The sequence below is a fragment of the Pseudophryne corroboree genome, chromosome 2 (assembly GCF_028390025.1).
Source record: "Pseudophryne corroboree isolate aPseCor3 chromosome 2, aPseCor3.hap2, whole genome shotgun sequence".
Lineage (NCBI taxonomy): Eukaryota > Metazoa > Chordata > Amphibia > Anura > Myobatrachidae > Pseudophryne > Pseudophryne corroboree.
The window spans coordinates 833596184-833623354 of NC_086445.1; the positions used below are offsets into that span (position 1 = coordinate 833596184).

The 27171-nt window shown below is 46.7% G+C and overlaps 1 protein-coding gene across 3 annotated transcripts in view; it reads left to right on the forward strand.

The window, feature by feature from the left end:
* PDHA1 (pyruvate dehydrogenase E1 subunit alpha 1) overlaps window positions 1–27171 on the forward strand; it is a 56844-nt gene that overhangs the window by 3637 nt on the left and 26036 nt on the right. For all 3 annotated transcript variants that reach the window (XM_063955729.1, XM_063955730.1, XM_063955731.1), the window contains 2 exons: window positions 8615–8741; window positions 11197–11288. In XM_063955729.1, the coding sequence (XP_063811799.1) occupies window positions 8615–8741; window positions 11197–11288 (219 nt within the window). The remainder of the gene's footprint in view (window positions 1–8614; window positions 8742–11196; window positions 11289–27171) is intronic.

A 27171-nucleotide genomic window follows, 5' to 3' on the forward strand; every position in this document is an offset into this window, starting at 1 on the left:
CTTGCTGGAATCTGAGCATTATTTGTATTGTACGATTTGGTGATAATCCCAGTGTAATAATCTGCACATGGTTCCAGCCTGCGTGACTAAATATTGAAAATCTGTTGAAGACAGCCATACGGATTATTGGTTATTTTGGTTGTTGTGTGTGTAGCCTAATTATACAGAGATTTCTCTGACGTCCTAGTGGATGCTGGGACTCCGTAAGGACCATGGGGAATAGCGGCTCCGCAGGAGACAGGGCACAAGAATAAAAGCTTTAGGATCAGGTGGTGTGCACTGGCTCCTCCCCCTATGACCCTCCTCCAAGCCTCAGTTAGATTTTTGTGCCCGAACGAGAAGGGTGCAGGCTAGGTGGCTCTCCTGAGCTGCTTAGAATAAAAGTGTATTTTAGGTTTTTTATTTTCAGTGAGTCCTGCTGGCAACAGGCTCACTGCATCGTGGGACTAAGGGGAGAAGAAACGGACTCACCTGCGTGCAGAGTGGATTGGGTTTCTTAGGCTACTGGACATTAGCTCCAGAGGGACGATCACAGGTTCAGCCTGGATGGGTCCCGGAGCCGCGCCGCCGGCCCCCTAACAGAGCCAGAAGAGCGAAGAGGTCCGGTGAAATCGGCGGCAGAAGACGATCCTGTCTTCAGACTAAGGTAGCGCACAGCACCGCAGCTGTGCGCCATTGCTCTCAGCACACTTCACACTCCGGTCACTGAGGGTGCAGGGCGCTGGGGGGGAGCGCCCTGAGACGCAATATAACAGATAATACCTTAGGTTGGCAAAAGAATACATCACATATAGCTCTTGGGCTATATGGATGTATTTTAACCCCTGCCATTATTACAGAAAAAAACGGGAGATAAGGACGTCGTGAAGGGGCGGAGCCTATCTCCTCAGCACACAAGCGCCATTTTCCCTCACAGCTCCGCTGGAAGGACGGCTCCCTGACTCTCCCCTGCAGACTTGCTACAGAATCAGGGTAAAAAAGAGAAGGGGGGGCACTATTGGCAGCTAAAAATTATATAAACAGCAGCTATAAGGGAATAACACTTATATAAGGTTATCCCTGTATATATATATAGCGCTTGGTGTGTGCTGGCAGACTCTCCCTCTGTCTCTCCAAAGGGCTTGTGGGGTCCTGTCCTCTATCAGAGCATTCCCGGTGTGTGTGCTGTGTGTCGGTACGTGTGTGTCGACATGTTTGAGGAGGAAAATGATGTGGAGGCGGAGCAATTGCCTGGGTTAGTGATGTCACCCCCTAGGGTGTCGACACCTGACTGGATGATCGTATTTAAAGAATTAAGTGATAATGTCAGCACTTTGCAAAAAACGGTTGATGACATGAGACAGCCGGCAAATCAATTAGTGCCTGTCCAGGCGTCTCAGACACCGTCAGGGGCCCTAAAACGCCCGTTACCTCAGTGGGTCGACACAGACCCAGACACAGATACTGAGTCTAGTGTCGACGGTGAGGAGACAAACGTAATGTCCAGTAGGGCCACACGTTACATGATCACGGCAATGAAGGAGGCATTGAACATTTCTGACACTACAAGTACCACAAAGAAGGGTATTATGTGGGGTGTAAAAAAACTACCAATAGTTTTCCCTGAGTCAGATGAGTTAAATGAGGTGTGTGATAAAGCGTGGGTTTCCCCCGACAAAAAACTGCTAATTTCTAAAAAAATTATTGGCACTATATCCTTTCCCGTCAGAGGTTAGGACGCGTTGGGAAACACCCCCTTGGGTAGATAAGGCGCTCACACGTTTATCTAAACAAGTAGCGTCACCGTCTCCTGATACGGCCACCCTCAAGGAACCAGCAGATAGAAGGCTGGAAAATATTCTTAAAAGTATATACACACATACTGGTGTTATACTGCGACCAGCAATCGCTTCAGCCTGGATGTGCAGTGCTGGAGTCGCGTGGTCGGATTCCCTGACTGAAAATATTGATACCCTGGATAGGGACAATATACTGCTAACTATAGAGCATTTGAAGGATGCATTACTATATATGCGTGATGCACAGAGGGATATCTGCACCCTGGCATCAAGAGTAAGTGCTATGTCCATTTCTGCCAGAAGAGCGTTATGGACGCGACAGTGGTCAGGCGATGCGGATTCCAAACGACATATGGAAGTATTGCCGTATAAAGGGGAGGAGTTATTTGGGGCTGGTCTATCGGACCTGGTGGCCACGGCAACGGCTGGAAAATCCACCTTTTTACCCCAGTCACTTCACATCAGCAGAAAAAGACACCGTCTTTTCAAACTCAGTCCTTTCGTTCCCATAAGTACAAGCGAGCTAAAGGCCATTCCTTCTTGCCCCGGGGCAGAGGAAGGGGAAAAAGACTGCACCATGCAGCCGCTTCCCAGGAGCAGAAGCCCTCCCCTGCTTCTGCCAAGTCTTCAGCATGACGCTGGGGCTTTACAAGCAGACTCAGACATGGTGGGGGCCCGTCTCAAGAATTTCAACGCGCAGTGGGCTCACTCGCAAGTGGACCTCTGGATTCTACAGGTAGTATCGCAGGGGTACAAACTGGAATTCGAGGCGTTTCCCCCTCGCCGGTTCCTGAAGTCTGCTCTACCAAAGTCTCCCTCCGACAGGGAGGCAGTTTTGGAAGCCATTCACAAGCTGTATTCCCAGCAGGTGATAATCAAGGTACCCCTCCTACAACAGGGAAAGGGGTATTATTCCACGCTGTTTGTGGTACGAAGCCGGACGGCTCGGTGAGACCAATTTTAAATCTGAAATCCTTGAACACTTACATAAAGAGGTTCAAATTCAAGATGGAATCACTCAGAGCGGTGATAGCAAACCTGGAAGAAGGGGACTATATGGTGTCTCTGGACATCAAGGATGCTTATCTCCACGTCCCAATCTACCCGTCTCACCAAGGGTACCTCAGGTTTGTAGTACAAAACTGTCATTATCAGTTTCAGACGCTGCCGTTTGGGTTGTCCACGGCACCTCGGGTCTTTACCAAGGTAATGGCCGAAATGATGATTCTTCTTCGAAGAAAAGGCATCTTAATTATCCCTTACTTGGACGATCTCCTGATAAGGGCAAGGTCCAGGGAACAGTTAGAAGTCGGAGTAGCACTATCTCAGGTAGTGTTACGTCAGCACGGGTGGATCCTAAATATTTCAAAATCGCAGCTGATTCCTACGACACGTCTACTGTTCCTAGGAATGATTCTGGACACAGTCCAGAAGAAGGTGTTTCTCCCGGAGGAGAAGGCCAGGGAGTTATCCGAGCTAGTCAGGAACCTCCTAAAACCAGGCCAGGTGTCAGTGCATCAGTGCACGAGGGTCCTGGGAACAATGGTGGCTTCTTACGAAGCGATTCCATTCGGAAGATTCCATGCAAGAACTTTTCAGTGGGATCTGCTGGACAAATGGTCCGGATCGCATCTTCAGATGCATCAGCGGATAACCCTGTCGCCAAGGACAAGGGTGTCTCTTCTGTGGTGGCTGCAGAGTGCTCATCTACTAGAGGGCCGCAGATTTGGCATTCAGGATTGGATCCTGGTGACCACGGATGCAAGCCTGAGAGGCTGGGGAGCAGTCACACAGGGAAGAAATTTCCAGGGCTTGTGGTCAAGCATGGAAGCATCTCTTCATATAAACATTCTGGAACTAAGGGCCATTTACAATGCCCTAAGTCAAGCGAAACCCCTGCTTCAGGGTCAGGCGGTATTGATCCAATCGGACAACATCACGTCAGTCGCCCACGTAAACAGACAGGGCGGCACGAGAAGCAGGAGGGCAATGGCAGAAGCTGCAAGGATTCTTCGCTGGGCGGAAAATCATGTGATAGCACTGTCAGCAGTGTTCATTCCGGGAGTGGACAACTGGGAAGCAGACTTCCTCAGCAGACACGACCTCCACCCGGGAGAGTGGGGACTTCACCCAGAAGTCTTCCACCTGATAGTAAACCGTTGGGAAGAACCAAAGGTGGACATGATGGCGTCCCGTCTAAACAAAAAACTAGACAGATATTGCGCCAGGTCAAGGGACCCTCAGGCAATAGCGGTGGACGCCCTGGTAACGCCGTGGGTGTACCAGTCAGTGTATGTGTTCCCTCCTCTGCCTCTCATACCAAAGGTACTGAGAATCATAAGAAGGAGAGGAGTAAGAACTATACTCGTGGCTCCGGATTGGCCAAGAAGGACTTGGTACCCGGAACTTCAAGAGATGCTCACGGACGAACCGTGGCCTCTACCTCTGAGAAAGGACCTGCTCCAGCAGGGGCCTTGTCTGTTCCAAGACTTACCGCGGCTGCGTTTGACGGCATGGCGGTTGAACGCCGGATCCTGAGGGAAAAAGGCATTCCAGATGAAGTCATCCCTACCCTGGTCAAGGCCAGGAAGGATGTAACCGCAAAACATTATCACCGCATTTGGCGAAAATATGTTGCGTGGTGTGAGGCCAAGAAGGCCCCTACAGAGGAATTTCAACTGGGTCATTTCCTCCATTTCCTGCAAACAGGACTATCTATGGGCCTAAAATTAGGGTCCATTAAGGTTCAAATTTCGGCCCTGTCGATTTTCTTCCAGAAAGAACTGGCTTCAATGCCTGAAGTTCAGACATTTGTAAAAGGGGTACTGCATATACAGCCTCCTTTTGTGCCTCCAGTGGCACCTTGGGATCTCAATGTTGTGTTGAGTTTTCTAAAGTCACATTGGTTTGAACCACTCACCACTGTGGACTTCAAATATCTCACATGGAAGGTGACGATGCTGTTAGCCCTGGCTTCAGCCAGGCGTGTGTCAGAATTGGCGGCTTTATCATATAAAAGTCCTTACTTAATTTTTCATTCTGACAGGGCAGAATTGAGGACTCGTCCTCAATTTCTACCTAAGGTGGTTTCTGCATTTCACATGAACCAACCTATTGTGGTACCTGCGGCTACTAGGGACTTGGAGGACTCCAAGTTGCTTGACGTTGTCAGGGCCCTGAAAATATATGTTTCCAGGACGGCTGGAGTCAGAAAATCTGACTCGCTGTTTATCCTGTATGCACCCAACAAGCTGGGTGCTCCTGCTTCTAAGCAGACGATTGCTCGTTGGATTTGTAGTACAATTCAGCTTGCACATTCTGTGGCAGGCCTGCCACAGCCAAAATCGGTAAAAGCCCATTCCACAAGAAAAGTGGGCTCATCTTGGGCGGCTGCCCGAGGGGTCTCGGCTTTACAACTTTGCCGAGCAGCTACTTGGTCAGGGGCAAACACGTTTGCAAAATTCTACAAATTTGATACCCTGGCTGAGGAGGACCTGGAGTTCTCTCATTCGGTGCTGCAGAGTCATCCGCACTCTCCCGCCCGTTTGGGAGCTTTGGTATAATCCCCATGGTCCTTACGGAGTCCCAGCATCCACTAGGACGTCAGAGAAAATAAGATTTTACTTACCGATAAATCTATTTCTCATAGTCCGTAGTGGATGCTGGGCGCCCATCCCAAGTGCGGATTGTCTGCAATACTTGTATATAGTTATTGTTACAAAAATTCGGGTTATTATTGTTGTGAGCCATCTTTTCAGAGGCTCCTTTTCGTTTTATCATACTGTTAACTGGGTTCAGATCACAAGTTGTACGGTGTGATTGGTGTGGCTGGTATGAGTCTTACCCGGGATTCAATATCCTTCCTTATTATGTACGCTCGTCCGGGCACAGTATCCTAACTGAGGCTTGGAGGAGGGTCATAGGGGGAGGAGCCAGTGCACACCACCTGATCCTAAAGCTTTTATTCTTGTGCCCTGTCTCCTGCGGAGCCGCTATTCCCCATGGTCCTTACGGAGTCCCAGCATCCACTACGGACTACGAGAAATAGATTTATCGGTAAGTAAAATCTTATTATTGTGATTAAGGCTTGATTTTTTTTAAGCAGTTTCTTACAACAGTGTGAGTACTTGAGTATTATCAGACCATAGTTTGTGCTCAAGCTCTTCCAAATTTTGTTCCTTTTTTTCCTCAAGTTAGGTTGGTGTCACATGAGCTTTTAGTACGAAAACTGGGGAAGAAGTCCTACAACAGGCATGTCCAAACTGCGGCCCTCCAGCTGTTGAGAAACTACATATCCCAGCATGCCCGGACACAGTTTTGCTGTCAGAGAATGCTAAAGCTGTGTCAGGGCATGCTGGGATATGTAGTTTCTCAACAGCTGGAGGGTCGCAGTTTGGACATGCCTGTCCTACAAGATTTCAGTTCTTTCCCTGTTGCCAAAATAAGAATGCTGCATAAAATGTAGGAAAAAGCAGTGCTGCAGCAGCTGATTACTTGCTAGTCCGTCATGTAGGAACTGTACAGTAAGGGTGGTGTCACACGGTCACTTCTCTCGCTATTGCTCATACTCATGTTTATAGTGTTTTTAATGCAGCTGAAAAAATGCAGCGTCTTTCACGTCACATAGCTTATAATGAGCGCAGGTGCACTATATGGTAGGTTTTGGTCAAATATAATGCCTGTACCAGTTGACCTTATCCGCTGTCTACCTTTTCCATGTTGACCTTTGACCCTGTCGACCTAATGCATGTTGACCGTATGGGGTCGACCTAATGACAGTCTACCTACTTACTGTAGATCTTCTATACCACACCCTTATTGTGTTCTGACCAAACAGTTGCACTAATTAAAGAGCATTAATTAAAAGATAATAAACTGCTTGAGTGATTTTGTCATTTTCTCTGTTTTACTCCTAGAAATGCACTTTTTTCAGTTTTGCTGGCCCTGATCTCTACTTGCCACATGTAAAAGTGGTCAGAGCAAAAATCTTTCCAAGTGACACCCGCTGCTTTCATTTCAATAGGGCAGTGCCTTTATACTTCAAAAAGCGCTGATTTATCTGTAATGAACAAATGCAGTACAGAAGTCATGTGTGACACCATACCTTGTTTATATACTAGACATAGATTGGTGCTAATCCTGTGACTTTGGAGGAAGTGGCTAAGAGGCAATGGGGACAACTCAATGAACAGCAATGTCTGTGATTTAGTGTGGTTCCGTGCTGTACATACAGTAGCCCCTGAATTGTGTATTTTACATCACCCCTATATGGCTGCAGATGAAATTATGCAAATTAGGCAGGCCCGGCGACAGGGGGGGTCAAAGGGGACACCCGTATGGGGCCCCAAGGATCAGGGGGGCCCCGAGCATCAGGGGCACAAGAAATGTGTAGGCAGCGCCTAAGAAAGCTGTGGCTCCCGTGCACTCCGGGACGCCCATACGTCAATTAACAGACAATTACTTCCCAATACAAACACCACCCCCGCCGCATACCCCATCACTTGGTCTGAGCTGGTCCCGTGCTGTGTTGCCAGCGTTGCGGCGTCACTACGCATGAACCCGCGCCAGTCCGTCCCTGCTGCTGCCGCTGACTCCGAGGAGCTGAGCGGCACAGCACTGCCAGGCACACTGACTGGGAATATCAGACAGCAGCCGACTGCAGCTTTACCAATGTGATGTCCCTACAGACAAGGTCAGTCCCTCCTGGGTCCTTGCAATCTCCCTCACCGTTGTGACAATCTGTGGGTCTGTGTCTATATATGTATGTTTGTGTCTGTGTAGTATATGTACATGTATGTGTGCTTATATATGTATGTTTGTATATGTGTATGTATATGTGTGCGTGTGTATACTGTATGTATGTATGTATGTATGTATATGTATATATATATATATATATATATATATATATATATACCGTATATATATATATACACACACATTTATATTGAGGGGAAGAGTTGAGGGAGTAGGGGGCCCCCAGAGATATCAGTGTATGGGGCCCCAAGATTTCTGTTGCCGGCCCTGAAATTAGGGGCATAATTGGGGAAATGTAGGATGCCATTGCTGGCGGGTCCAGTTGAGTATTGAGTTGACCCCAATATGTTGGATTTGGCCTGATAGTAATTCACAGGGACATACCTATTGATATACCATGGAGGGGCAAATTAAGTTACAGTGCAGGAGCCAGTTTATCAAACCTAAGATTCAGCAGGGTACATCAAGTAGCTAGGTAAGGTTAGGGATTGCCTGAAAATGGCACATGGGGCAGTAATTGAGGAATTAGTATATATAGACTATATTCCCTACCACACAGCACAGAGAGTGTAGTGTAAATATTGTCTGAAGCCAGTTAACAACTGGATGTCTTCGAGAGTCACAGAGGAAACTTGCAATCACACGAAAAAAAACATACTCCACACAGATAGGTTCCTGGTTGGTTTCTAACACATGACACCGGTGTTGTTAGGTAGAAACGCTAACTCTCGTGCTACTGTATATGGACATATTCATCTATATTAACGCGCACCTTTACTTGAGTAGGATATACATGACCCCTGTGTTCTACAGGGGTGTGAGTGGTAGAAGATAAGCCTGCAGCTATGTTTTATTGTGCCATGCAGCCTATTTATATAAGAGGAAACCAAAAGGTAAAAGAAGCTGTGAAAAGGCAGCTGTAAAATACACATTGACGTGCTCTGATGTCAGCATGGGAGAGATACAAATGCGCAATCTGTTGCAATTGTTTCCTGCTCTAGTTATGTCAAGTCCATATGAGTGCTGTAAATGTATTCTATGTGTGGAATTAATTACAGGTTTATTTCTGCTCTTTCTAGGAAGCGTGCTGTGTTGGTCTAGAGGCTTCCATCAACCTCACAGATCACTTAATTACAGCTTACCGAGCTCACGGATATACCTATACTCGTGGGGTGTCTGTGAAGGAAATCCTCTCAGAGCTCACAGGTAAATGATGTACAACTTTATTTACACATTCCCATCCACAGCTCATTATAGAGGACCTACACTAAGTGGTCCTCCAGTCGCTCTTCATGGTGTGTGCGTCTGCCTTACAGGCTGGGGAAGAGCAACCATAAAATGGGATTTTTTTTTTATCGCCAAAATTTGTGCAGTTTAGTTTCACTTATAAAAGAGTAGTATAACGTCATGTGCGCTGGTGTATACTATTAGCTGCTCAGTAAATATATATTGAAGTTATGTTGGTTACAACAACGAGTGCTATAATGAGTGTGTATGTCACACTGTATAAGAAGACTTTAAAAGCATTAAAAATAAGTTCTGTTTATAGCTCTCTTAGAGCTTTTGGTGATTGGGAGCGGCAGCCACATATGGTAAATCACAGTCACAAGTTTGCTGTGGTGGTACAGTGTAGAAGATGTCGTCCACTCTGTCCCTACCTTACCCTATGTTCTGTGCAGTGACTTTTCTCCCCTCCTGGTTGCTGGCTGGTGTACACTGAGTTGAGCGCTCTGTTAGGCCGCACACGCTTCCTGATGACATCACCAGCTGCCGGTCTGGAGGAGAGAGGTCCTGGTCGATCTCCGCTATTGGATCTTTATTCCAGGCACTCTCCAAAGCATTTAACATCAATAATGGTGCTTTGTCAAGAATGCGTCAGTCCTCTACGTTATTTACATTTTATTTTTCACTGGAAGCCAAATCAAGATAAACTCATAAGAGCGCTATAATCATTGAAATTGTCTTTAATTTCTTTGTAAAACCTTTAATGCTTATTATGTTTTTAAAGTCTGTCACTTCTTATGTAGTGTGACACCCACCCACTCATTATATATAGCACTCGTGGTCACCAAAATTCGATTCACTTATGTCTTAAAATAGCCACAAGTGAATGTTGCATCTTTATTACACGTGTCCCCTCTATAGTAAGCCTTGTATTACATTGGTCAGAGTACAAATAGAAATGCTCTTTTTAACAAATACCACTGGATGGTGTAATATACATCTCATTAAAAGTGTTGCCTGGTTTACACTGTCTCAGCATATGAAAAAAAATCATTTTTTTTAGCCGGGAACAGAGGGGCTAATGCAGACCTGATCGCAGCTGTGCGTTTTCATTGGGTGTACTTGTGCAAAAGCAGTCACCCTGCATCATAATAGAGCATAGGTTCTCAAACTCTGTCCGCAGGACCCCAAAGAGTCAACGTTTTCAGGTCAGCCAGCAGGTGCACAGGAGTACTCATTATTCACGAACACATTTTAAAATATCCACATATAGAGCTAATTATTTCACTTGTGACTCTGTGAGGAGACCTGCAGAACATTCACTGTGGGATCCCGAGGACTGATTTTAAGAACCTGTGCTATAGAGCATTTGTATATGTAAGGTAGTAAATGGAGCCTGATTTAGATTTGCACATATCTCACAATTGTGTAATAAATTTAGTGCATCTTTTTGACTTTCATGGATCATGAAACTATATTGCATATATTTTTCTCCTATATAGACGGAGCGATTTATGCAATATATGATGATCTATGCATTATTTGCTCCAGGTGCATCTGTGTGCTAGATTTAATGTATTTATCTTTAGATACTTGCAACTCAATACTGTTCATATTGTAATAATTGTCTAAGAAATCTGTTACCGTCTGCTTCAGTTTATTCTTTACAGTAATGGTTGTAATGGGAAGATTATGTACTTCTGAAAGACGTTATGTTTTTGGGTAGCGTTGGGCAGGGCCTTTTCCAGGGTTTCCATCTTAAATGACCCACTTGAACAGGGGTTCCCAACTACAGTCCTCAAGGCACACTAACAGTCCAGGTTTTAAAGATAGCCATACTACTGGTGACTTAATTATTAAGTCCGTTACTTTGATTTAGCCATCTGTGCTCAAGCATGGATTTCTGAAGGCTAAAACCTGGGGGAAAATTTACTAAGATGGGCGTTCTATTTAAGATGGGATGTTGCCAATAGCAACCAATCAGCTTCTACTTCTCATTTATCTAGCACCTTCTAGAAGATAATACCTGGAATCTGGTTGCTATGGGCAACATCCCATCTTAAATAGAACTCCCATCTTAGTAAATTTACCCCCTGGACTGTAAAGGTGCGTACACACTAGACGATATCCTGTATGATGTGCTTAATTCGGACACTTCATGATATTGTCCAGTGTGTATGTACTATGTCGCTCCTGTGCGTCGTCAGCGACATCTTCCATGACTGGCAACATCACCAGCAAGGACCATGCTGCTGAATGCATTGGGTCAATGTCTATAAAAGGTCATCATGACAATGTGTGACACATTGTGGGGGGTATTTTGGCCACAACTTGTGTATTTCATGTTTTGTGACCACCTTCAGTACAAACGTAGACATTCGACACGCTTCGGACAAGGCTCTAATAATGTGTTCCTCCTTTTTTTTTTTTGCAACAGGAAGGAGAAGCGGTTGTGCCAAGGGAAAAGGCGGTTCTATGCACATGTATGCCACAAATTTCTATGGTGGAAATGGTATTGTGGGAGCTCAGGTATTTCAATATATTCATATTTTTTATTATTACATGGTCTGCACTTAACAATGAAAAAAACTGTTCCCCACACAAGGCTTCTAAGTAAGGTCCTGCGAAAGCAAGATTATGTGGATGGGAGCTATTTTATAACTAAGTAGCCGGTTTAATTAAAACTATTAATTTCCTTTGCACAAAACTTGTATTTCCCATTAACATGAAGCTAGCATTTTTCTATGAAGTCTTCCAACATCTGTGTGTTCCCTTAGCAAAGCACTGTGTGTGGGATATGGCTATAGGTGCACCTGTAATGCAGAGAAATACATGTCTCACATGGAAGCACTCAACTTCTGCTTGTTCCCACAAGAAAATACTCTTGATTTTAGCCAGTGGTCACTAATGGCAGAGGAAGAGAGTTGGGAGCATTCTATACTTTCTGCTCACTATATCACAGGGCTATGGGGTCTGTATGCCAAGCCTTGCACTACAAATCTTCTATTTTACTGCCTCCCAACTCATTCAGAAATGGAAATGTATATTTTACATGCATACTATCAAGACTGCAATATAAACTTCAGGGTAATTGTGTGCAATACATGATTTCCTTTCAGTTCAAATAGTAGTTTAGGCCATGAGATAAAAGAAGAACACATGTACACTCTGGATAGGTTAAGGATATTGCAGTAATAATGTTTGCAGATGCATGTGGTAACTGGTAATTATCGCAGTGTTGTGGGTAATTATTGCAGGCTACTAATGAGTGATTGGTTACCCAGGGGTGCTCGGGCACTCATCACTTCCATGAGTTCCACCAAGGCAATCCCAACTGCCTTAAATTAGTCGGAGTGGAACACATCCCAGTAACCAATAGAGGTGGGGATCGATACAAAAAATTATGTCAACAGGAAGCCTATTGGATGTTTAAAATGGGCTCCATTCACCCCGGGGGCCTTAATGAGGCTGTAGAACTAAATAACATAATATGACATATTATTAGTAATCAAGCCGTTTACTCTCTCGTGACCCCGCCCCCCTATATAGGTTATGCAGTGTCATTGCAGAGTCATAATTCTCTCTACAAAAATGGTAGACCCTGATGGGACGAGCAGTTCACCTTTATAGTACTCTGCTGGCCCCGCCGATCTTTACAAAAAACAAACAAAAAACTATAAATTATATATAAAATATATGTGGGGACATATGCCTGGTCCCTTTATCACCACAATTATTATAATATCTAGATAAAGCTAATGAACTGAATATTAAGTGGTTATGATGAACTTTATTCCATCTACCCCTTTGGGAAATTAATCATTAATTTTCTATACAATGGATGTGATACTATTGTGGTTAAGATATTTGCGGATTGACATTTAAATTAAAAGAATCCTCTCTATCTAAGTTTGATCACTGGTCCAGTTGGGCTAGACTTCTAACTACCTAAATGGTTGCTGCTCCGCTCAAACATAACCTTTACTATTTGATTGTCTGGCTGGCGGAAGCGCCTTATTATCAACATACTGGAGGGCGGAAGCGATGCCCGCTCTGAGTTACGTGCATTGACGCAGACACGCATTCCCCACTACACGGACCAGGACGGAAGAGCCGCTACAACCCCTGGTCTGTGTTGTTGACTGCATCATCGGGTTGCCCAGCAACCATTCCTCTACTCTCCCGCACAGCGGAAGTACGTGACATAAAGCTCCGATCACGTGACACGCAGGTCACGCGATCGGAATACTTACTAGGAAACACGTAATCCTAGTACCGCTCTCCATTGTGTTCCCCTACCAATAGTAAAAGTTTCCAATACTGTTTCCTTGACAATATGAGTAACAACAAACCCACTCATTGGCTACTGCTTTTCAGCACACTTCCTGTCCATTCTTATTTACTTATTAAAAAACTCTCAACTAATTTGGTTTTTATGAATAACTTGTTCACTTGTTGTTCAATATGTCCCATCCGAAGTAGGTCTGTCTCAGCTTATAAGCTTGCTCTAATTTTATGTACCCATTTATAAAGTGATTATGCAATTGTGCAATCAGGTGTTTCTAGGGGCTAATTAGCCACCATATTAGAAGGGGTATATAAACCCCACAATTCTTAACTGTGGATACCTTTGATAAAGCTGCTAGTTGACAGCAGCGAAACGCTTCAGGTGTACCAGGGACCCTCGCCAGGAATTGATCTGAAGGAGGACCGAACCATTCCCTAAACTTTGTCCAGACGGCCTTTCTGAATTTTCTGACTCCATACAGCAACCATTGCATAAAGGACTGTACCAACCGTAACGCATGAGGAGCTCTCCATCAAAGATTCCGGAGCACATTACCCTCTAACGGTAACCAGTCCATTCATTGGATATTGCTTATTTTCTGAGACTGTTGTATATGCTGGACTATAATTCTACAGGGAAAAATATCTTGGAACGGTTACCACAAAAAACTCCACAATTCCACTCTCTTTACCTGGCGATTTGGGTAACCCTTTAGAATTGTTTTTTCACAATATAGAAACTATACCTTTGTTTCCAACATGCATTTATTTTATGTATTCAGTTTTTAATATACACCTATTGTATCAATTTTAGGAATAAAACTGTGTTTTATGTAATATATCAACATTGTTGCATTCATCAGATTTAGCGCAGCCTCAATACTTCTTTTTTGTACTAATGAGTGATGGCAGTTCACAGGGTAGTTACAATGGCATAATATATTATTTTGACGTACTCTCTTCTTTGGACGGAAATCATCCTAAAAATGTTAAGAAAGGAATAATTGAATTCCTCCAAAAGATGTAGAGTGACCACTTCTGCCAGCAAGTGATTGGTGGCTTACTTATTAATACTCGCCTATCTGTGTCCTGTACTGTACCACTCCACTACCAACATTATTAGTATCCTTGTATGTGTTACTCACACAAATCAATAGTACTCTCTAAATACGAAGGGGTACCCAAAAGAAACTGGAATTGTGTTCTAGAGTGCGGGACGCTTGTAGTAAGAGTTATTCACTCTCGCCTATTTTTGTGATGGCTGATTCACACGAACAATGTGCTGCTATGAAGTTTTGTTACCTTTTGGGGGAAAATGCAGTGGAAAAAGTCATCATGCTACAATCTGCTGACAAGGAAGCTGCCAGGAGTAAAACACAAATTTACAAATGGCTCTCCTGAGTCAAACGAGGTGAAATGTCAATTGAGGATCAACCTCGTTCCGGATGTTCTTCGATCGCCCGAACTTATGAAAATGTGCCGAAAATTTGTCAGGCTATTCTGGAAGATTGCTGTTGGACCATTGACGAACTCATGGAATTGACCAGGATTTCATGGAGATCCTGTCCACTAATTTTAACTGAGGACTTGGGCATGAAACGATTTGCAGTGAAATTCGTGCCTCGCGTTTACTCACCGTTGACCAGAGAGACAGTCGCCTGGCTGCGTGCCGTGCTTTGCAGGAACACTTGGAAGCAGACCCTGACTTTTTTTTGTTTTTCCAAAATCATAACAGGAGATAAATCTTGGTGTTGCTGTTACGATCCAGAAACAAAACGGCAGTCCAGCCACTGGAAAACTCCCACTTCTCCTCCTCCCAAAAAAGCATGACAAGTGAAGACCATGCTCATTTGTTTCTTTGATGTGAGAGGTATTGTACACTAGAATTTGTACCCCAGGGTCAAACTGTCAACCACAGTTTTTATTTGGAAGTTTTGAAAAGGTTGTGTCACGATTTGTGGACAAAACATCCCAATTTGTGTTGAACAGTTGACTGTTTTTTCCACATAGTGCTGAGTGTTAAGCAACTTTTAACCAAAGACGACACAACACCTTTGTCTCACCCACCGTATTCACCAGATCTCAAATACACATGGCTCTGGAAGTAAGATCACAGTATCTGATAGTTAAAAAAAAATAAATGGAAAAAACAGTATAAAATAATCAAAGTATGTTCTTACTAAAAGTTTCACAGCGCCTGGCCACTTCTTGATGCAGTCAAATACACTTTTATGGCTCTCTCCTCTTTCCTTTTTACCATGTCTTCTGTACAAGATAATAATCGGGCTCATAAAATAAATAAAAGTTATAATATTATAATATGACTCTTAAGTTGGAGTTGGAACTGTACATATCTACTGGCTCTGATTCCACACAAAATTGTCTGACTTCACAACTCTGCTACTTCCTGTCATGTGACAGTGGATGATATGGTAATGACAGGAAATTGAGCAGAATGTAAATCCTTAAAACAGCTTGAAGAAAAAAGTAAAACTTCAACAAATTATGTATTTTTTTTTTATGTGGCAGTGGTTTATACTTAAAATCACTTATGGGTATTGTGCCTTTGAACGCAGAGAGCCTGAAACAAGCAGAAACAAGTTATATACTGTACTCATTTAATGCATTGTTCTGCCAGCAGATGGTGCTGTAGTTTGTCGAAATAGTTTTCTCTTACGTCCTAGAGGATGCTGGGGACTCCGTAAGGACCATGGGGATAGACGGGCTCCGCAGGAGACATGGGCACTAAAAAGAACTTTAGATATGGGTGTGCACTGGCTCCTCGCTCTATGCCTCTCCTCCAGACCTCAGTTTGATACTGTGCCCAGAGGAGACTGGGTGCATTACAGGGAGCTCTCCTGAGTTTCCTGAAAGAAATAATTTTTGTTAGGTTTTTTAATTTCAGGGAGCCTGCTGGCAACAGGCTCCCTGCATCGAGGGACTGAGGAGAGAGAAGCATACCTACTTAACTGCTAGGCTCTGCTTCTTAGGCTACTGGACACCATTAGTTCCAGAGGGAGTCGGAATGCAGGTCTCTCCTAGCTGTTCGTCCCGGAGCCGCACCGCCGTCCTCTTCACAGAGCCGGAAGATAGAAGCCGGGTGAGTATGAGAAGATAAGACTTCAGAGGCGGCAGAAGACTTCGGATCTTCACTGAGGTAACGCGCAGCGGGAACGCTGCGCGCCATTGCTCCCACACAACACACACACGGCAGGCACTGTAAGGGTGCAGGGTGCAGTGGGGGCGCCCTGGGCAGCAATTTAAACCTCTGGTCTGGCAAAATCTGTACATATATGGGCTCTGCACTGTATATTAGAGATCCAATGCCAGTTTTTAAAAGAAATCAAGCGGGACCGAAGCCCGCCGCTGAGGGGGCGGAGTTTGATCCTCAGCACTCACCAGCGCCATTTCCTCCACAGCACACCGCTGAGAAGCTGGCTCCCCGGACTCTCCCCTGCTGAACACAGTGACAGAGGGTTTGAAAGAAGGGGGGGCACATAATTTGGCACAGTGTTATATATATATATCTATGTAATAAAAGCGCTATCTGGGTCATTTTTTCCCTGGGTCATTGGCGCTGGGTGTGTGCTGGCATACTCGCTCTCTGTCTCTCCAAAGGGCCTGGTGGGGGAACTGTCTCCAGATAGAGAATTCCCTGAGTGTGTGGGGTGTCGGTACGCGTGTGTCTGCATGTCAGAAGCGGAAGACTCTTCTAGGGAGGAGGTGGAGCAAATGAGTGTGGTGTCTCCGTCGGCAACGCCGACACCTGACTGGTTGGATATGTGGAATGTTTTAAATGCAAATGTGAATTTATTGCACAAAAGTTTGGCCAAAGCTGAGTCCAGGGAATGTACAGGGAGTTTAGCCATGCCTTTCACTATGTCGCAGGGACCTTCTGGGTCTCAAAAGCGCCCACTATCCCAAGTAGTAGACACTGATACCGACACGGACTCTGACTCCAGTGTCGACTACGATGATGCAAAGTTGCAGCCAAAATTGGCTAAAAGTATTCATTATATTATTATTGCAATAAAAGAGGTGTTGCATATCACGGATGAACCCTCTGTCCCTGACACGAGGGTGCGCATGTATAAGGAGAAGAAACCTGAGGTAACCTTTCCCACATCTCATGAACTGAACAAATTATTTGAAAAGGCTTGGGAATCTCCAGACAAAAAACTGCAGATTCCCAAAAGGATTCTTATGGTGTATCCTTTCCCGACTAAGGACAGGATACGGTGGGAATCCTCCCCGAGGGTGGACAAAGCGTTGACATGCTTATCAAAAAAGGTAGCGCTGCCATCTCAAGATACGGCAACCCTCAAGGATCCTGCGGATCGCAGGCAGGAGACTACCTTGAAGTCTATTTACACACATACTGGTACCTTACTCAGACCGGCGATAGCGTCGGCTTGGGTTTGTAGCGCTGTAGCAGCGTGGACAGATACCTTATCTGCTGATTATAGATACGCTGGATAAGGAAACCATTTTATTGACCCTGGGTCATATTAAAGATGCTGTACTATATATGAGAGATGCTCAGAGAGACGTTGGCCTACTGGGTTCCAGAGCCAACGCTATGGCGATTTCGGCTAGACAAGCCCTATGGACCCGACAATGGACGGGCGATGCCGACTTGAAGAGGCATATGGAGGTTTTACCTTACAAGGGTGAGGAATTGTTTGGGGAAGGTCTCACGGACCTAGTTTCCACAGCTACGGCAGGTAAATCAACTTTTTTGCCTTATGTTTCCTCACAGCCTAAGAAAACGCCACATTATCAGATGCAGTCCTTTCGGTCGCATAAACCCAAGAGATTGTGGGGATCTTCCTTTCTTGCCAGAGGTAAGGGCAAGGGGAAAATGCTGCCAACCACAGCTAGTTCCCAGGAGCAGAAGTCCTCCCCGGCCTCTACAAAATCCACCGCATGACGCTGGGGCTCCGCTGAGGGAGTCCGCCCCAGTGGGGGCACGTCTTCGACTTTTCAGCCATGTCTGGGTTTACTCACAGGTGGATCCCTGGGCAATAGAAATTGTTTCCCAGGGTTACAAACTGGAATTCGAAGAGGTGCCCCCTCGCCGGTTTTTCAAATCGGCCCTACCGGCTTCTCCCCCAGAGAGGGAGATAGTTTTGAATGCAATTCAAAAATTGTGTTTTCAACAAGTGGTGGTCAAAGTCCCCGTGCTGCAGCAGGGGATGGGGTATTACTCAACCCTGTTTGTAGTCCCGAAACCGGACGGTTCGGCCAGGCCCATTTTGAATTTAAAATCCTTAAACCTATACTTAAAAAGGTTCAAGTTCAAGATGGAGTCGCTCAGAGCGGTCATCGCCAGCCTTGAAGGGGGGGATTATATGGTGTCCCTGGACATAAAGGATGCATACCTTCATGTCCCTATATATCCGCCTCATCAGGCGTTCCTGAGATTTGCTGTGCAGGATTGTCATTACCAATTTCAGACGTTGCCGTTTGGGCTTTCCACAGCCCCGAGGATTTTCACCAAGGTAATAGCGGAAATGATGGTGCTCCTGCGCAAGCAGGGTGTCACCATTATCCCGTACTTGGACGATCTCCTAATAAAAGCGAAATTGAGAGAACAGTTGCTGAACAGCGTATCACTCTCCCTGAGGGTGTTGCAACAGCACGGCTAGATTCTCAATATCCCGAAGTCACAGTTGGTTCCAACGACTCGTTTGCCTTTCTTAGGCATGATTCTGGATACTGACCAGAAAAGGGTTTATCTTCCAGTGGGAAAGGCCCAAGAACTCATGTATTTGGTCAGGGACCTATTGAAGCCAAAAAGGGTGGCGGTGCATCACTGCACTCGAGTTCTGGGAAAGATGGTTGCGACTTACGAGGCCATTCCATTCGGCAGGTTCCATGCGAGAACTTTTCAATGGGACCTTCTGGACAAGTGGTCCGGGTCACATCTACAGATTCATCAGATGATCACCCTGTCCCCCAGGGCCAGGGTATCTCTCCTGTAGTGGCTGCAGAGTGCTCACCTTCTGGAGGGTCGCATGTTTGGCATTCAGGACTGGATCCTGGTGACCACGGACGCGAGCCTCCGAGGTTGGGGAGCAGTCACACAGGGAAGAAACTTCCAGGGTCTCTGGTCAAGCCAGGAGGCTTGTCTTCACATCAACGTACTGGAGTTGAGGGACATATACAACGCCCTTCGGCAAGCGGAGAATTTGCTTCGCGACCTACCGGTTCTGATCCAGTCAGACAACATCACCGCAGTGGCGCATGTAAACCGCCAAGGCGGAACAAAGAGCAGAGTGGCAATGGCAGAAGCCACCAGGATTCTTCGCTGGGCGGAAAATCATGTAAGCGCTCTGACAGCAGTCTTCATTCCGGGAGTGGACAACTGGGAAGCAGACTTCCTCAGCAGACACGATCTACATCCAGGAGAGTGGGGACTTCATCAGGAAGTCATCGCAGAGATTGCAAGTCAGTGGGGACTGCCTCAGATAGACATGATGGCGTCACGCCTCAACAAGAAACTACCGAAGTATTGCGCCAGGTCGAGGGACCCTCAGGCAGTGGCGGTGGATGCCCTGGTGACACCATATGTGTTTCAGTCGGTCTATGTGTTCCCTCCTCTTCCGCTCATCTCAAATATATTGAGAATCATAAGACGAAGAGGAGTACAGACAATTCTCATTGTTCCAGATTGGCTGCGAAGTGCCTGGTATCTGGATCTGCAGGAAATGCTCACAGAAGATCCGTGGCCTCTTCCTCTCAGAGAGGACCTGTTACAACAGGGGCCTTGTCTGTTCCAAGACTTACCTCGGCTGCGTTTGACGGCATGGCGGTTGAACGCCGGATCCTAGCGGAAAAGGGCATTCCGGATGAGGTCATTCCTACTCTGATAAAGGCTAGGAAGGACGTGACAGCAAAACATTATCACCGTATATGGCGAAAGTATGTATCTTGGTGTGAGTCCAGGAATGCTCCTCCGGAAGAATTCCATCTGGGCCGTTTCCTTCACTTCCTACAGACTGGAGTGAATTTGGGCCTAAAATTAGGCTCCATTAAGGTTCAGATTTCGGCCCTATCCATTTTCTTTCAGAAGGAATTGGCTTCTCTCCCAGAAGTACAGACTTTTGTGAAGGGAGTGCTGCATATCCAGCCTCCTTTTGTACCTCCAGTGGCACCCTGGGACCTTAACGTGGTGTTGCGGTTCCTTAAGTCTCACTGGTTTGAACCACTTAAAACGGTGGAATTAAAGTATCTCACTTGGAAAGTGGTCATGTTGTTGGCCTTGGCATCGGCAAGGCAAGTGTCGGAGTTGGCGGCTTTATCTCACAAAAGCCCCTATCTGATTTTCCATGTGGATAGAGCGGAGTTGCGGACTCGTCCTCAATTTTTGCCCAAGGTGGTTTCATCTTTTCACATGAACCAACCTATTGTGGTGCCTGTGGCTACGCGGGACTTAGAGGATTCCGAGTCCCTTGATGTGGTCAGGGCATTGAAAATTTATGTGGCCAGAACGGCTCAGGTGAGGAAAACAGAGGCACTGTTTGTTTGTCCTGTATGCAGCCGACAAGGTTGGCGCTCCTGCTTCGAAGCAAACTATTGCTCGCTGGATCTGTAACGCGATTCAGCAGGCTCATTCTACGGCTGGATTGCCGTTACCAAAATCGGTCAAGGCCCATTCCACTAGGAAGGTGGGCTCTTGTTGGGCGGCTGCCCGAGGGGTCTCGGCATTACAGCTGTGCCGAGCTGCTACTTGGTCGGGTTCAAACACCTTTGCAAAGTTCTACAAGTTTGATACCCTGGCTGATGAGTTCCTCATGTTTGCTCAATCGGTGCTGCAGAGTCATCCGCACTCTCCCGCCCGTTTTGGAGCTTTGGTATAATCCCCATGGTCCTTACGGAGTCCCCAGCATCCTCTAGGACGTAAGAGAAAATAAGATTTTACTTACCGATAAATCTATTTCTCGTAGTCCGTAGTGGATGCTGGGACTCCGTCAGGACCATGGGGATTAGCGGCTCCGCAGGAGACAGGGCACAAAAATAAAAGCTTTAGGACTAGGTGGTGTGCACTGGCTCCTCCCCCTATGACCCTCCTCCAAGCCTCAGTTAGGATACTGTGCCCGGACGAGCGTACACAATAAGGAAGGATTTTGAATCCCGGGTAAGACTCATACCAGCCACACCAATCACACCGTACAACCTGTGATCTGAACCCAGTTAACAGTATGACAAACGAAGGAGCCTCTGAACAGACGGCTCACAACAATAACAACCCGATTTTTTTGTAACAATAACTATGTACAAGTATTGCAGACAATCCGCACTTGGGATGGGCGCCCAGCATCCACTACGGACTACGAGAAATAGATTTATCGGTAAGTAAAATCTTATTTTCTCTGACGTCCTAGTGGATGCTGGGACTCCGTCAGGACCATGGGGATTATACCAAAGCTCCCAAACGGGCGGGAGAGTGCGGATGACTCTGCAGCACCGAATGAGAGAACTCCAGGTCCTCTTTAGCCAGGGTATCAAATTTGTAGAATTTTACAAACGTGTTCTCCCCCGACCACGTAGCTGCTCGGCAGAGTTGTAATGCCGAGACCCCTCGGGCAGCTGCCCAAGATGAGCCCACCTTCCTTGTGGAATGGGCCTTGATAGATTTAGGCTGTGGCAGGCCTGCCACAGAATGTGCAAGTTGAATTGTGCTACAAATCCAACGAGCAATCGTCTGCTTAGAAGCAGGAGCACCCAGCTTGTTGGGTGCATACAGTATAAACAGCGAGTCAGATTTTCTGACTCCAGCCGTCCTTGAAAAATATATTTTCAATGCCCTGACAACGTCCAGCAACTTGGAATCCTCCAAATCGCTAGTAGCCGCAGGCACCACAATAGGCTGGTTCAGGTGAAACGCTGAAACCACCTTAGGCAGAAACTGAGGACGCGTCCGCAGTTCTGCCCTGTCCGAATGGAAAATCAGATATGGGCTTTTATATGATAAAGCCGCCAATTCTGACACTCTCCTGGCTGAAGCCAGGGCCAGTAGCATGGTTACTTTCCATGTAAGATATTTCAAATCCACCGATTTGAGTGGCTCAAACCAATGGGATTTGAGAAAATCCAAAACTACATTAAGATCCCACGGAGCCACTGGGGGCACAACCGGGGGCTGTATATGTAGTACTCCTTTTACAAAAGTCTGGACTTCAGGAACTGAAGCCAATTCTTTCTGGAAGAAAATCGACAGGGCCGAAATTTGAACCTTAATGGACCCTAATTTGAGGCCCATAGACAATCCTGTTTGCAGGAAATGTAGGAATCGACCCAGTTGAAATTCCTCCGTCGGGGCCTTCCTGGCCTCACATCACGCAACATATTTTCTCCAAATGCGGTGATAATGTTGTGCAGTCACCTCCTTCCTGGCTTTTACCAGGGTAGGGATGACCTCTTCCGGAATGCCTTTTTCCCTTAGAATTCGGCGTTCAACCGCCATGCCGTCAAATGCAGCCGCGGTAAGTCTTGGAATAGACACGGTCCCTGCTGAAGCAGGTCCCGTCTTAGAGGTAGAGGCCACGGATCTTCCGTGAGCATCTCCTGAAGTTCCGGGTACCAAGTTCTTCTTGGCCAATCCGGAGCCACGAGTATCGTTCTTACTCCCCTTTGCCGTATAATACTCAGTACTTTTGGTATGAGAGGCAGAGGAGGAAACACATACACTGACTGGAACACCCACGGTGTTACCAGAGCGTCCACAGCTATTGCCTGAGAGTCTCTTGAACTGGCGCAATACCTGTCCAGTTTTTGTTGAGGCGGGACGCCATCATATCCACCTTTGGTTTTTCCCAACGGTTCACAATCATGTGGTAGACTTCTGGATGAAGTCCCCACTCTCCCGGGTGTAGATCGTGTCTGCTGAGGAAGTCCGCTTCCCAGTTGTCCACTCCCGGAATGAACACTGCTGACAGTGCTATCACATGATCTTCCGCCCAGCGAAGAATTCTTGCAGCTTCTGCCATTGCCCTCCTGCTTCTTGTGCAGCCCTGTCTGTTTACGTGGGCGACTGCCGTGATGTTGTCCGACTGGATCAACACCGGCTGACCCTGAAGCAGAGGTTTTGCCAGGCTTAGAGCATTGTAAATCGCTCTTAGCTCCAGTATATTTATGTGAAGAGACATCTCCAGGCTTGACCACACTCCCTGGAAGTTTCTTCCCTGTGTGACCGCTCCCCAGCCTCTCAGACTGGCATCCGTGGTCACCAGGACCCAGTCCTGTATGCCGAATCTGCGGCCCTCTAACAGATGAGCACTCTGCAACCACCACAGAAGAGACACCCTTGTCCGTGGAGACAAAGTTATCCGCTGATGCATCTGCAGATGCGATCCGGACCATTTGTCCAGCAGATCCCACTGAAAAGTTCGTGCGTGGAATCTGCCGAATGGAATCGCTTCGTAAGAAGCCACCATTTTTCCCAGGACTCTTGTGCATTGATGCACAGACACTTTTCCTGGTTTTAGGAGGTTCCTGACAAGTTCGGATAACTCCCTGGCTTTCTCCTCCGGAAGAAACACCTTTTTCTGAACCGTGTCCAGAATCATTCCCAGGAACAGCAGACGTGTCGTCGGGGTCAATTGAGATTTTGGAAAATTCAGAATCCACCCGTGCTGTTGCAGCACTACTTGGGTTAGTGCTACTACGTCCTCCAGCTGTTCTCTGGACCTTGCCCTTATCAGGAGATCGTCCAAGTAAGGGATAATTAATACGCCTTTTCTTCGCAGAAGAAACATCATTTCGACCATTACCTTGGTAAAGACCCGAGGTGCCGTGGACAATCCAAACAGCAGCGTCTGAAACTGATGACAGTTTTGCACCACGAACCTGAGGTACCCTTGATGTGAAGGGCAAATTGGGACATGCAGGTAAGCATCCTTGATGTCCAGGGACACCATAAAGTCCCCTTCTTCCAGATTCGCTATCACTGCTCTGAGTGACTCCATCTTGAACTTGAATTTTTGTATGTACAGGTTCAAAGATTTCAGATTTAGAATAGGTCTTACCGAGCCGTCCGGCTTCGGTACCACAAATAGTGTGGAATAATACCCCTTTCCCTGTTGTAGGAGGGGTACCTTGACTATCACCTGCTGAGAATACAGCTTGTGAATGGCTTCCAATACCGTCGCCCTGTCTGAGGGAGACGTTGGCAGAGCAGACTTTAGGAACCGGCGAGGGGGAGACTTCTCGAATTCCAACCTGTAACCCTGAGATACTACCTGCAGGATCCAGGGGTCCACCTGTGAGTGAGCCCACTGTGCGCTGAAATTCTTGAGTCGACCCCCCACCGCCCCTGAGTCCGCTTGTAAAGCCCCAACGTCATGCTGAGGGCTTTGCAGAAGCCGGGGAGGGCTTCTGCTCCTGGGAGGGAGCTGCTTGGTGCACTCTCTTACCCTTTCCTTTGCCTCGGGGCAGATATGACTGTCCTTTTGCCCGCTTGTTCTTATAAGAACGAAAGGACTGCGGCTGAAAAGACGGTGTCTTTTTCTGTTGGGAGGGGACCTGAGGTAAAAAGGTGGATTTCCCGGCTGTTGCCGTGGCCACCAAATCCGATAGACCGACCCCAAATAATTCCTCCCCTTTATACGGCAATACTTCCATATGCCGTTTGGAATCCGCATCACCTGACCACTGTCGCGTCCATAAACTTCTTCTGGCAGATATGGACATCGCACTTACTCTCGATGCCAGAGTGCAAATATCCCTCTGAGCATCTCGCATATAAAGAAAAGCATCCTTTAATTGCTCTATAGTCAATAAAATACTGTCCCTATCCAGGGTATCAATATTTTCAGTCAGGGAATCCGACCAAACCACCCCAGCACTGCACATCCATGCTGAGGCGATGGCTGGTCGCAGTATAACACCAGTATGAGTGTATATACTTTTCAGGGTAGTTTCCAGCCTCCTATCAGCTGGATCCTTGAGGGCGGCCGTTTCAGGAGACGGTAACGCCACTTGTTTTGATAAGCGTGTGAGTGCCTTATCCACCCTAGGGGGTGTTTCCCAGCGCGCCCTAACCTCTGGCGGGAAAGGATATAATGCCAATAACTTCTTTGAAATTAGCAGTTTTCTATCGGGGTTAACCCACGCTTCATCACACACTTCATTCAATTCCTCTGATTCAGGAAAAACTACAGGTAGTTTTTTCAGACCCCACATAATACCCCTTTTTGTGGTACTTGCAGTATCAGAGATATGCAAAGTCTCCTTCATTGCCGTGATCATATAACGTGTGGCCCTACTGGAAAATACGTTTGTTTCTTCACCGTCGACACTAGATTCGGTGTCCGTGTCTGGGTCTGTGTCGACCGACTGAGGTAAAGGGCGTTTTACAGCCCCTGACGGTGTCTGAGACGCCTGGACAGGTACTAACTGGTTTGCCGGCCGTCTCATGTCGTCAACTGATTTTTGTAACGTGCTGACATTATCACGTAATTCCATAAACAAAGCCATCCATTCCGGTGTCGACTCCCTAGGGGGTGACATCACCATTACCGGCAATTGCTCCGCCTCCACACCAACATCGTCCTCATACATGTCGACACACACGTACCGACACACAGCAGACACACAGGGAATGCTCTTATCGAAGACAGGACCCCACTAGCCCTTTGGGGAGACAGAGGGAGAGTTTGCCAGCACACACCCAAGCGCTATAAATATATAGGAACAACCCTACAGAAGTGTTGTTTCCTTTATAGCAGCTTAATATATCAATATCGCCAAAAAAGTGCCCCCCCTCTCTGTTTTTTTACCCTGTTTCTGTAGTGCAGTGCAGGGGAGAGTCCTGGGAGCCTTCCTCGCAGCGGAGCTGTGCAGGAAAATGGCGCTGTGTGCTGAGGAGATAGGCCCTGCCCCCTATTTCGGCGGGCTCTTCTCCCGGTGTTTGTGAGACCTGGCAGGGGTTAAATACATCCATATAGCCCCAGGGGCTACATGTGATGTATTTTTAGCCAGAACAAGGTATTATCATTGCTGCCCAGGGCGCCCCCCCCCAGCGCCCTGCACCCTCAGTGACCGCTGGTGTGAAGTGTGCTGACAACAATGGCGCACAGCTGCAGTGCTGTGCGCTACCTCATGAAGACTGAAAAGTCTTCTGCCGCCGGTTTCTGGACCTCTTCACTTTTCGGCATCTGCAAGGGGGTCGGCGGCGCGGCTCCGGGACCGGACTCCATGGCTGGGCCTGTGTTCGATCCCTCTGGAGCTAATGGTGTCCAGTAGCCTAAGAAGCCAATCCATCCTGCACGCAGGTGAGTTCACTTCTTCTCCCCTAAGTCCCTCGTTGCAGTGAGCCTGTTGCCAGCAGGACTCACTGAAAATAAAAAACCTAATAACTTTTTCTAAGCAGCTCTTTAGGAGAGCCACCTAGATTGCACCCTGCTCGGACGGGCACAAAAACCTAACTGAGGCTTGGAGGAGGGTCATAGGGGGAGGAGCCAGTGCACACCACCTAGTCCTAAAGCTTTTATTTTTGTGCCCTGTCTCCTGCGGAGCCGCTAATCCCCATGGTCCTGACGGAGTCCCAGCATCCACTAGGACGTCAGAGAAAATAAGATTTTAAACCTACCGGTAAATCTTTTTCTCCTAGTCCGTAGAGAATGCTGGCCGCCCGTCCCAGTGCGGACTACATCTGCAAGACTTGTATATAGTTTTTGCTTACTTAAGGGTTATGTTACAGTTTTGATCAGTCTCTGGCTAATGCTGTTTTGTTTCATGCTGTTGACTGGTTCGTATATTCCATGTTATAGGGTGTGGATGGTGTGGGCTTGTATGAATCTTTCCCTTAGATTAACAAAAATCCTTTCCTCGTACTGTCCGTCTCCTCTGGGCACAGTTTCTCTAACTGAGGTCTGGAGGAGGGGCATAGAGGGAGGAGCCAGTGCACACCCATATCTAAAGTTCTTTTTAGTGCCCATGTCTCCTGCGGAGCCAGTCTATCCCCATGGTCCTTACGGAGTCCCCAGCATCCTCTATGGACTAGGAGAAAAAGATTTACCGGTAGGTTTAAAATCATATTTTTTAAAGGGCTAATTCTAAGCTGGAAGCAAAGGAAAAATTGCAAGTAACTTTGCACCTGGACCTGTCACATTACAAAGGG